This window comes from Oncorhynchus clarkii, chromosome 7 (assembly GCF_045791955.1).
Source record: "Oncorhynchus clarkii lewisi isolate Uvic-CL-2024 chromosome 7, UVic_Ocla_1.0, whole genome shotgun sequence".
NCBI lineage: Eukaryota > Metazoa > Chordata > Actinopteri > Salmoniformes > Salmonidae > Oncorhynchus > Oncorhynchus clarkii.
In genome coordinates, this window is record NC_092153.1 from 83,834,195 (window position 1) to 83,847,012 (window position 12,818).

Sequence of the window (12,818 nt, forward strand, 5' to 3'; positions counted from 1 at the left end):
TCTTGCTGCGTTTGAAATGAGGTCGAGCTGTGGTCGCTACCGGAATAGATTGTGAAGGACTGTCGGAGGAATGCATTGCTTGACTGCCGTGAGGATGATAATCTCAGCGGTTCTGGAGAACAACCGTGTATGGTTTTGTTTCTAGAAAGCTGTGTCCATCATAACATTCAATAATCAATTAATTGCAGTCATTGTTGCATCACACGATCAATTAAACATGGATTTTTCTTCTCTGGGCTCTGTGGTGGTGGTGTGCTCTGTGGTGGTGGTGGGCTCTGTGGTGGTGGTGGGCTCTGTGGTGGTGGGGCTGTGGTGGAGGTGGTGGGCTCTATGACAGACAGTTGGTGGTGGTGGGCTCTGTGGTGGAGGGCTCTGTATTGGTGGCGGTGGGCTCTATATTGGTGGTGGTGGTGGGCTCTGTGGTGAGCTCTATGACAGACCAATGGTGGGATCTGTGGTGGCGGTGGGCTCTGTGGTGGTGGGTTCTGTATTGGTGGTGTGCTCTGTGGTGGAGGTGGTGGTGGGCTCTGTGGTGAGCTCTGTATGACAGACAGTTGGTGGTGGGCTCTGTGGTGGTGGGTTCTGTATTGGTGGTGAGCTCTGTGGTGGTGGTGGGTTCTGTATTGGTGGTGTGCTCTGTGGTGGAGGTGGTGGTGGGCTCTGTGGTGAGCTCTGTATGACAGACAGTTGGTGGTGGGCTCTGTGGTGGTGGTGGGCTCTGTGGTGGTGGTGGGCTCTGTGGTGGTGGGTTCTTTATTGGTGGTGAGCTCTGTGGTGGTGGTGGGTTCTGTATTGGTGGTGAGCTCTGTGGTGGTGGTGGGCGCTGTGGTGGTGGTGGGCTCTGTGGTGGTGGGTTCTGTATTGGTGGTGAGCTCTGTGGTGGAGGTGGGCTTTGTGGTGGTGGTGTGCTCTGTGGGGGGCTTTGTGGTGGTGGGCCCTGAGGTGGTGGGCTTTATATGACAGACAGTTGGTGGTGGTGGGCTCTATATTGGTGTGGGCTCTGTGGTGGTGGTGTGCTCTGTGGTGGAGGTGGTGGTGGGCTCTGTGGTGGAGGTGGTGGTGGGCTCTATGGTGGAGGTGGTGGTGGGCTCTGTGGTGGTGGGCTCTGTGGTGGAGGTGGGGGTGGGCTCTGTGGTGGTGGGTTTTGTATTGGTGGTGAGTTCTGTGGTGGTGGTGAGCTCTGTGGTATTGGTGGGCTCTGTGGTGGTGGTGGCTCTGTATGACAGACAGTTGGTGGTGATGGGCTCTGTATTGTTGGTGGTGGGCTCTGTATTGTTGGTGGTGGGCCCTGTGGTGGTGGTGGGCTCTGTATTGTTGGTGGTGGGCCCTGAGGTGGTGGTGGGCTCTGTATGACAGACAGTTGGTGGTGGTGGGCTCTGTATTGGTGGTGGTGGGCCCTGAGGTGGTGGTGGGCTCTGTGGTGGTGGTGGTGGGCTCTGTATTGGTGGTGGTTGGCCCTGAGGTGGTGGTGGGCTCTGTGGTGGTGGGCTTTATATGACAGACAGTTGGTGGTGGTGGGCTCTGTATTGTTGGTGGTGGGCTCTGTATTGTTGGTGGTGGGCCCTGTGGTGGTGGTGGGCTCTGTATTGTTGGTGGTGGGCCCTGAGGTGGTGGTGGGCTCTGTATGACAGACAGTTGGTGGTGGTGGGCTCTGTATTGGTGGTGGTGGGCCCTGAGGTGGTGGTGGCCTCTGTGGTGGTGGTGGTGGGCTCTGTATTGGTGGTGGTGGTGGGCTCTGTGGTGGTGGTGGTGGGCTCTGTATTGGTGGTGGTGGTGGGCCCTGAGGTGGTGGTGGGCTCTGTGGTGGTGGTGGTGGGCTCTGTATTGGTGGTGGTGGGCCCTGAGGTGGTGGTGGGCTCTGTGGTGGTGGGCTTTATATGACAGACAGTTGGTGGTGGTGGGCTCTGTATTGGTGGTGGTGGGCCCTGAGGTGGTGGTGGGCTCTGTGGTGGTGGTGGGCTCTGTTTATTAGGTACACACATCTAGTGCTGGGTCAGACCGCCCCCTTTGTCCCCAGAACAGCCTGAATTATTCAGGGAATTTTACAAGGTGTTGGAAACGTTCTACAGGGTCCATGCTGACACGCTATATATGAGGTCAGAGGTCAGTGGCTGTACAGTAACACGCTATATATGAGGTCAGAGGTCAGTGGCTGTACAGTAACATTCTATACATGAGGTCAGAGGTCAGTGTCTGTACAGTAACATTCTATACGAGGTCAGAGGTCAGGCTCTGTGCTTCACCGATCTATATGGGTTTTGACTGACTGACGATCTGAACTTGAGCACTGCGCATCACAAGAAGTCCCACCATCATCCCTCCTGCTGATTGGGCAACTTCTGCTAATGTTGTGTTGACAGAGTGAGGGACATGCTGTACATTAAAGACAGCTCCATGTATTGAGAAAGATGAGACGTTGAGGATTATAATAAAAACAGCTCTGACGTCATACAAGACAAAACACCCGTGTCAGGTGTCAGGTGAACTGTTGTGTCCTCACCTTTGGCCTAAATCATTTACATCATAAATCTCCAAACGTGTCCCATTTTAATTTGTTAACCATATTTCTTATTTTATAAACATTTCATTGTATCTCTATCCATATAGGTCAATTCCCACGAGTCAAGGGTTAATGAGTGTTACACACGAAAGTGTCTATTTTTAAAGGAGGTACGCAGTAGGCTAGATATCAGAAAAAGTATGCCAGACATTTCAAACGTTCCCAGCGAATGAGAAAACAGTCATGGAATTGAAATGAAGAGAATGAATAAGATGTATTAAAAGGCAACCTTGGGGCTAATTTAGCTGGCCGCCTACAGCACCACCGCGGCCACGGTGACACGGCATTCCGTGAGGAATATTCTGTGCACAAGACAAATAAACTTTGATTTGATCATCTGGCAGACAGATGATTAAAGCTCTGAGCTAACTGGCTGACAGATGATTAAAGCTCTGGGCTAGCTGGCAGACAGATTATTAAAGCTCTGAGCTAGCTGGCTGACAGATGATTAAAGCTCTGGGCTGGCTGGCAGACAGATGATTAAAGCTCTGGGCTGGCTGGCTGACAGATGATTAAAGCTCTGGGCTGGCTGGCAGACAGATTATTAAAGCTCTGAGCTGGCTGGCAGACAGATTATTAAAGCTCTGAGCTGGCTGGCAGACAGATTATTAAAGCTCTGAGCTGGCTGGCAGACAGATGATTAAAGCTCTGAGCTGGCTGGCAGACAGATGATTAAAGCTCTGAGCTGGCTGGCAGACAGATGATTAAAGCTCTGAGCTAGCTGGCAGACAGATGATTAAAGCTCTGGGCTGGCTGGCAGACAGATGATTAAAGCTCTGGGCTGGCTGGCAGACAGATGATTAAAGCTCTGGGATGATTAAAGCTCTGAGCTGACTGGCTGACAGATGATTAAAGCTCTGGGCTAGCTGGCAGACAGATTATTAAAGCTCTGAGCTAACTGGCTGACAGATGATTAAAGCTCTGGGCTAGCTGGCCGACAGATTATTAAAGCTCTGAGCTGGCTGGCAGACAGATGATTAAAGCTCTGAGCTAACTGGCTGACAGATGATTAAAGCTCTGGGCTAGCTGGCAGACAGATGATTAAAGCTCTGAGCTGGCTGGCAGACAGATGGTTAATAAAGCTCAAGGCTGGCAGAGAGATGGTTAATAAAGCTCAAGGCTGGCTGGCAGACAGATGGTTAATAAAGCTCAAGGCTGGCAGACATATGGTTAATAAAGCTCAAGGCTGGCAGACATGGTTAATAAAGCTCAAGGCTGGCTGGCAGACAGATGGTTAATAAAGCTCAAGGCTGGCAGACAGATGGTTAATAAAGCTCAAGGCTGGCTGGCAGACAGATGGTTAATAAAGCTCAAGGCTGGCAGACATATGGTTAATAAAGCTCAAGGCTGGCAGACATGGTTAATAAAGCTCAAGGCTGGCTGGCAGACAGATGGTTAATAAAGCTCAAGGCTGGCAGACAGATGGTTAATAAAGCTCAAGGCTGGCTGGCAGACAGATGGTTAATAAAGCTCAAGGCTGGCAGACAGATGGTTAATAAAGCTCAAGGCTGGCAGACAGATGATTAATAAAGCTCAAGGCTAGCTGGCAGACAGATGATTAATAAAGCTCAAGGCTAGCTGGCAGACAGATGATTAATAAAGCTCAAGGCTAGCTGGCAGACAGATGGTTAATAAAGCTCAAGGCTAGCTGGCAGACAGATGGTTAATAAAGCTCAAGGCTGGCTGGCAGACAGGTGTCTGTAATTCTGCTCCAATTCCAAACAAACTAAGGTAGTTGGCCCAGATACGAACAGTGTGTGTTGCATGACAGAGAGCTGAGGGAGAGAGAAAGTGGAGATGGGGGAGAGAGAGCTGAGAGGGAGACAAAGAGATTGAGTTCCCGGACCCTCCATCCATCTCTCTCTCTCGCCTCCATCCATTTCTCTCCTCTCCATCTCTCTCCTTTCCTCTCCGCCTCCCTCCCTCTCCTCTCTGCCTCCCTCCATCTCTCCTCTCTGCCTCCCTCCATCTCTCCTCCCTCCATCTCTCTCCTCTCCACATCCCTCCATCTCTCTCCTCCCTCCATCTCTCCTCTCTCCATCTCTCTCCTCTCTCCCTCCATCTCTCTCCTCTCTCCCTCCATCTCTCTCCTCTCCTACCTGCGTGCCAAATTGAATCAAATGCTTTCTTGAAATCTACAAAACACGAGTAGATTTTTCCTTTGTTTTGGTTGACTTGTTTATCAATTAGAGTGTGGAGGGTGTAAATGTGGTAGCAGAATCAGAATTAGTTAGGTAAGATGTTTTATCTTATTCATTGTCATTAGAATGTCTTCTTTTTGAATAATACTGTTGGCAGTTTGCAGTTATCCCTTCTCTGGGCTCAGTTACTTGGGGCCCAGAGAGGGGAAAGGTCAGGTCAGTCTTATCTGTGAATGTGTCTAACTATTCCTAAACCATGTGAAGGGATGGTGTGATTAAAGGGGAACCAGTTAGGTGGCTCCACAATGTCTGTGTGCCAGTCACTCCTCTCTGAGATCTTGTCCAGGAGAGGTTGTATTTGAGATGGGAGTGTCTAGAATTGACAATTGATATATGCCATTGGATGAGGTAATGTTTTGGTCCTAAGTGGTACCAAGAACGAGATAAGAACTTCGTTTAGGAGACCAAACTGAACGATAATTTATAGCTAATGCTGTCTGGCTATGGGATACTCCTCTCGCAAGTAAAATTCTTCCTTTGTGCAGTTTTCCTAAGACCTGTGGTTTGTCATGTTGACTAGGGGGTGGATCTTTGCTATAAAAGGTTGCCAAATCTCAGTTGCCATTATGTTGACACTCTCAGGGAATTCATTTATGGACACTGAATTGATCTGAGAGTCATGAAGCTCATATAATTAAAGATGGACTTTATGATTTCTCTGACTTGTGTGTGGTTTGCTCTCTCATGATTTGGTAATACAGGAAATTTCCACGACATGTACGATAATTTTTTAGAAATCCAATCTGGCTTCTGCTCAGGACGTTGTGTTCCTCAAGGAAATTATGTCGTCTGCTATTTATAATACTGCAGAGAATTTTCCCCAAGTTGCTGTTAACGCAAATTCCTCTAATTATTTGGGTCAAATTTGTCTCCATTTTTATAGATTGGTATGATCAATCCCTGGTTCCAAATATCAGGGAAAATACCTGCAGTGAGGATAATGTTGAAGAGTTTGAGTATAGCCAATTTGAATTTGTGGTCTGTATATTTGATCATTTCATTTAAAATCCCATCAGCACCGGAGGCCTTTTGGGGTTGGAGAGTGCATAGTTTTTCCAATAATGATTCTTCTGTAATTGGGGTATCCACAGGATTCTGATAGTCTTTGACTGCTGATTCAAGGATTTGTAATTTGTCTTGTATATCTTTTTGTTCTGGGCTCTTTGTTATATTGCTGTGGAGTTTTGCAAAGTGATTTCTCCACACATCCCCATTTTGGATAGCCAATTCCTCATGATGAGGTTTGTTTAATTTATTCCAATTCTCCCAGAAGTGGTTTGATTCTATGGATCTCTCCTCTCTGCTCCGCCTCCCTCCATCTCTCTCCTCTCCCCCTCCATCTCTCTCCTCTCCCTCCCGCCATCTCTTTCCTCTCCCTCCCGCCTTCTCTCTCTCCTGTCCCTCCCGCCATCTCTCTCCTGTCCCTCCCGCCATCTCTCTCCTGTCCCTCCCGCCATCTCTCTCCTGTCCCTCCCGCCATCTCTCTCCTCTCCCTCCCGCCATCTCTCTCCTCTCCCTCCCGCCATCTCTCTCCTCTCCCTCCCGCCATCTCTCTCCCGCCATCTCTCTCCCGCCATCTCTCTCCTCTCCCTCCATCTCTCTCCTCTCCTCTCCCTCCCCCCTGCTCCGCCTCCCTCAATCTCTCTCCTCTCCCTCCATCTCTCCTCTCCGCCTCCCTCCCTCCATCTCCTCTCTGCTCCGCCTCCCTCCATCTCTCTCCTCTCCATCTCTCTCCTCTCCCCCTCCATCTCTCTCCTCTCCCTCCCGCCATCTCTTTCCTCTCCCTCCCGCCTTCTCTCTCTCCCCTCTCCCTCCCGCCATCTCTCCTCTCCCTCCCGCCATCTCTCTCCTCTCCCTCCCGCCATCTCTCTCCTCTCCCTCCCTCCATCTCTCTCCTCTCCTCTCCCTCCCCCCTGCTCCGCCTCCCTCAATCTCTCTCCTCTCCCTCCATCTCTCCTCTCCGCCTCCCTCCATCTCTCCTCTCCCTCCCTGCTCCGCCTCCCTCCATCTCTCTCCTCTCACTCCATCTCTCTCCTCTCCCTCCATCTCTCTCATCTCCCTCCATCTCTCTCCTCTCCCTCCATCTCTCTCCTCTCCCTCCATCTCTCTCCTCTCCGCCTCCCTCCCTACATCTCTCTATCCCTCCATCTCTCTCCTCTCCTCCATCTCTCTCTCTATCCCTCCATCTCTCTCCTCTCCTCCTCCCTCCCTCATCCTCTCCTCCAGCCCCTCCTCCATAGACCACTGCCGCCTGGTAACAGACCCAGCCAGACTGCTATTTCTAGGAAGCAGGTCGCTCCTCCTGTTGCTCTCTCGCTGTCCTTTTAAAAATCACAGGGAGTTACTCATTTAATTTCACACACAATCATATAACCCAATTCTGACATGTAAATGAAGACGGTCTTTCAGGCCCGGCTGCAGAGAGTTTCAGTGGGTGACGGCCATTGAAAAACGCTAGAAAACATTTAGGGGCAGAAGAGATTCTGAGAAGAGCAGTCAATAGTGATTTGTTCATTTATTAAATTAAATTTGTCTGATGTTTAATAAAAGCGAAATGTTTTGAGTGAGAGAAATAAAAGAGGGTTTCTTATTTGAACAATAATAAACGGTTTGACTCTCTGTTCTACTGCTGTGAAGGTAGAGCTGGACTTCGCGAACTCTATGTGTGTCAGAAAGATGGTTAATGACCTCCTTAAAGTTACTGTGTGTGTGTGTGTGTGTGTGTGTGTGTCTGACCTCCTCAAAGTCGTCGCTGCACCAGAGAGGGATGGGCGTGCCCCAATAGCGGTTCCTGGAAACGGCCCAATCACGCGCATCCCTCAGCCAGTTACCAAAACGACGCTCCCGCACAAACTCAGGAACCCTGGGAGGAGAGGAGTGAGTCAGCGAGAGAGACAGAGAGAGAAGGGGGAGAGAGAGAGAGAGGAGGGGGGGTGGAAGAGAGAGAGAGAGAGGAGGGGGGGTGGAAGGAAGAGAGAGAGAGGGTTGGAGGGAGAGAGAGAGGGTTGGAGGGAGAGAGAGAGAGGGTTGGAGGGAGAGAGAGAAGAGGGGTGAGGAATAACCACTGTTAGCTTGATGGAGAATCAGATCAATGATAAACAGAGGGGTGAGGAAGAACCACTGTTAGCAAAACATACGCCGCAAATGGCACCCTATTCCCTATTCAGGACACAGACAGACGAGGTCCAGACAGACGAGGTCCAGACAGACCGGGGAGACAAGGTCTAGACAGACGAGGTCCAGACAGACCGGGGAGACGAGGACCAGACAGACCGGGGAGACGAGGTCTAGACAGACCGGGGAGACGAGGTCTAGACAGACGAGGTCTAGACAGACCGGGGAGACGAGGTCCAGACAGACGAGGTCTAGACAGACCGGGGAGACGAGGTCCAGACAGACGAGGTCCAGACAGACCGGGGAGACGAGGTCCGGGGAGACGAGGTCCAGACAGACGAGGTCCAGACAGACCGGGGAGACGAGGTCCGGGGAGACGAGGTCCAGACAGACCGGGGAGACGAGGTCCAGACAGACCGGGGAGACGAGGTCCAGACAGACGAGGTCTAGACAGACCGGGGAGACAAGGTCCAGACAGACCGGGGAGACGAGGTCCAGACAGACGAGGTCTAGACAGACCGGGGAGACGAGGTCTAGACAGACGAGGTCCAGACAGACCGGGGAGACGAGATCTAGACAGACGAGGTCTAGACAGACGAGGTCCAGACAGACCGGGGAGACGAGTGCTAGACAGACGAGGTCCAGACAGACCAGACTGGCGAGGTCCAGACAGACGAGGTCTAGACAGACCGGGGAGACGAGGCCTAGACAGACCGGGGAGACGAGGTCTAGACAGACGGGGGAGACGAGGTCTAGACAGACGGGGGAGACGAGGACCAGACAGACGAGGTCTAGACAGACCGGGGAGACGAGGACCAGACAGACCGGGGAGACGAGGACCAGACAGACCGGGGAGACGAGGACCAGACAGACCGGGGAGACGAGGTCTAGACAGACGAGGTCTAGACAGACCGGGGAGACGAGGTCTAGACAGACGAGGTCTAGACAGACCGGGGAGACGAGGACCAGACAGACGAGGTCTAGACAGACCGGGGAGACGAGGACCAGACAGACCGGGGAGACGAGGACCAGACAGACCGGGGAGACGAGGTCTAGACAGACGAGGTCTAGACAGACCGGGGAGACGAGGACCAGACAGACGAGGACCAGACAGACCGGGGAGACGAGGACCAGACAGACCGGGGGAGACGAGGTCTAGACAGACGAGCTCTAGACAGACCGGGGAGACGCGGTTATCCTGTATCAGAAAGAGAAAATAAAAATGTCTCTAGACAGACTGCCTTATGTAATATAACTGAACAAGTCTGTCAGCCAGAGATGGGAAGAATCAACATAATTTCAGTGATTTAACAGAAGAGCCAGAACTGGAAAGACTACCACTGAAACTAGCAGGCAACAGCATGTCTTCATCTATCTGGCCTCTATTAGATATCTCAAGTTGGCTGAACTGGTCTGATCTCAACTGGTCTGAACTGGTCTGATCTCAACTGGTCTGATCTCAACTGGTCTGATCTCAACTGGTCTGATCTCAACTGGTCTGATCTCAACTGGTGAGGTCATCTTTCACCTGGGGAGCAGACTGGCCTGAACTCAACCAAAAAGGCCAACAGAAACGTCTGGAAAATCCCATGAAGATGTTACTATGGTCTCATATCTTCTCGGTCTGCATCTTTGAGTCTCATTCCTACCATTGCCATGTACTATGAACGAACGGTTCATTTCGGTTCACAGTAGAAAATGCCCCAAAAAGAGCGATGAAGAAATGGGATGGGACCGACTCCATTTCACTGAACTACATTTGCCATGACACAACATGGCCGACATCCTGACAAGTAACACAACTAACAATCCCCTTGTGTCCCAATCATACGCTTTTAAATCTGTGTGGGGTAGTGCACACGTCAGGGAAAAAGGACTGGAGAATCGGGACCAAGGACTCATTAACACTTATGACCTAACGTAAATCTCAGTGATTAAATATAAAGTTAGCCTTTCTATTATGTAAAACAACTCAGACAGAAACTAGCACACCGTAGCATTGACTATATCCAGCTGGCCTCTAGATCATTTTCTAAATAAACAGAGATGCATTTTTTTTCTTCAAGGTTAAAAAACCTTCCCCGTCCAGGTATCTTCTCTCCTTTTCCCTTGTGTGAGTCCCAAAATGGTACCCTATTTCCTGTATAGTGCACTACTGTAAACCAGGCCCAGGTTAAACCTAGTGCACTACTGTTGACCAGGCCCAGGTTAAACCTACTGCACTACTGTTAACCAGGCCCAGGTTAAACCTAGTGCACTACTGTTGACCAGACCCAGGTTAAACCTAGTGCACTACTGTTGACCAGACCCAGGTTAAACCTAGTGCACTACTGTTGACCAGGCCCAGGTGAAACCTAGTGCACTACTGTTGACCAGACCCAGGTTAAACCTAGTGCACTACTGTTGACCAGGCCCAGGTTAAACCTAGTGCACTACTGTTGACCAGGCCCAGGTTAAACCTAGTGCACTACTGTTGACCAGGCCCAGGTTAAACCTAGTGCACTACTGTTGACCAGGCCCAGGTTAAAACTAGTGCACTACTGTTGACCAGGCCCAGGTTAAACCTAGTGCACTACTGTTGACCAGGCCCAGGTTAAACCTACTGCACTACTGTTAACCAGGCCCAGGTTAAACCTAGTGCACTACTGTTGACCAGACCCAGGTTAAACCTAGTGCACTACTGTTGACCAGGCCCAGGTTAAACCTAGTGCACTACTGTAAACCAGGCCCAGGTTAAACCTAGTGCACTACTGTAAACCAGGCCCAGGTTAAACCTAGTGCACTACTGTTAACCAGGCCCAGGTTAAACCTAGTGCACTACTGTTGACCAGGCCCAGGTGAAACCTAGTGCACTACTGTTGACCAGGCCCATGTTAAACCTAGTGCACTACTGTTAACCAGGCCCAGGTTAAAACTAGTGCACTACTGTTAACCAGGCACAAGTTAAAACGAATGCAATACTGTTGACCAGGCCCAGGTTAAACCTAGTTCACTACAAAGGGACTAGTGTGCCATTTGGGCAGAAGCCTTTTTTTGGGGGCCAAGCCGCTCCCATCCCAGCCACAGGAGAATACATCCTTGTAAATGGCATCGGGTTCCTCTAGTATTCCAATGAGTTCATCAATTCCCATTTGTGAGAGGCATTTCTATTTAAATCAATGGAATTATTTATCGCCACTACCACCCTCTCTAGCCATCCTAAATGGAGAATTTACAGTGTGCTGCTGTCCTGTGCGGTCTCGTGCTGAAGGAACGGAGCTATCCAACCTCTATAGAGACCCAAATGACCCAGAGCCGCAGAGCCACACGGCCCCAGAGCCACACGGCCCCAGAGCCACACGGCCCCAGAGCCACACGGCCCCAGAGCCACACGGCCCCAGAGCCGCAGGGCCCCAGAGCCGCAGGGCCCCAGAGCCGCAGGGCCCCAGAGCCGACACATTTCCCTGCAGTGTGTATAGTCCAATACAGATGTACCAATTCTAAATTCTAAAAATAACACAAATTAGCTCGATAATAAAAATATATATTTTAACCATGCATTCTGGGAAAAAAAAGACTTAATTTCCACAGTGTCGATGGAGGGGTTTGGCATGACGGTGTAGATGGAGGGGTTTGGCATGACAGTGTAGATGGAGGGGTTTGGCATGACGGTGTAGATGGAGGGGTTTGGCATGACGGTGTAGATGGAGGGGTTTGGCATGACGGTGTAGATGGAGGGGTTTGGCATGACGGTGTCGATGGAGGGGTTTGGCATGACGGTGTAGATGGAGGGGTTTGGCATGACAGTGTAGATGGAGGGGTTTGGCATGACAGTGTAGATGGAGGGGTTTGGCATGACGGTGTAGATGGAGGGGTTTGGCATGACGGTGTAGATGGAGGGGTTTGGCATGACGGTGTAGATGGAGGGGTTTGGCATGACGGTGTCGATGGAGGGGTTTGGCATGACGGTGTCGATGGAGGGGTTTGGCATGACGGTGTCGATGGAGGGGTTTGGCATGACAGTGTAGATGGAGGGGTTTGGCATGACGGTGTAGATGGAGGGGTTTGGCATGACGGTGTAGATGGAGGGGTTTGGCATGACAGTGTAGATGGAGGGGTTTGGCATGACGGTGTAGATGGAGGGGTTTGGCATGACGGTGTAGATGGAGGGGTTTGGCATGACAGTGTAGATGGAGGGGTTTGGCATGACAGTGTAGATGGAGGGGATTGGCATGACGGTGTAGATGGAGGGGTTTGGCATGACGGTGTAGATGGAGGGGTTTGGCATGACGGTGTAGATGGAGGGGTTTGGCATGACGGTGTAGATGGAGGGGTTTGGCATGACGGTGTAGATGGAGGGGTTTGGCATGACGGTGTAGATGGAGGGGTTTGGCATGACGGTGTAGATGGAGGGGTTTGGCATGACGGTGTAGATGGAGGGGTTTGGCATGACGGTGTAGATGGAGGGGTTTGGCATGACGGTGTAGATGGAGGGGTTTGGCATGACGGTGTAGATGGAGGGGTTTGGCATGACGGTGTAGATGGAGGGGTTTGGCATGACGGTGTAGATGGAGGGGTTTGGCATGACGGTGTAGATGGAGGGGTTTGGCATGACGGTGTAGATGGAGGGGTTTGGCATGACGGTGTAGATGGAGGGGTTTGGCATGACGGTGTAGATGGAGGGGTTTGGCATGACGGTGTAGATGGAGGGGATTGGCATGACGGTGTAGATGGAGGGGTTTGGCATGACGGTGTAGATGGAGGGGTTTGGCATGACGGTGTAGATGGAGGGGTTTGGCATGACGGTGTAGATGGAGGGGTTTGGCATGACGGTGTAGATGGAGGGGTTTGGCATGACGGTGTAGATGGAGGGGTTTGGCATGACGGTGTAGATGGAGGGGTTTGGCATGACGGTGTAGATGGAGGGGTTTGGCATGACGGTGTAGATGGAGGGGTTTGGCATG

At 51.1% G+C, this 12,818-nt stretch overlaps 1 protein-coding gene across 1 annotated transcript in view; it reads right to left on the bottom strand.

Moving 5' to 3' along the window:
• LOC139413919 (isoleucyl-tRNA synthetase 1) overlaps positions 1 to 12,818 on the bottom strand; it is a 103,895-nt gene that overhangs the window by 51,712 nt on the left and 39,365 nt on the right. Inside the window, exon 14 of the mRNA XM_071161780.1 lies at positions 7,498 to 7,624. Coding sequence (XP_071017881.1) covers positions 7,498 to 7,624 — 127 coding nt within the window. The remainder of the gene's footprint in view (positions 1 to 7,497; positions 7,625 to 12,818) is intronic.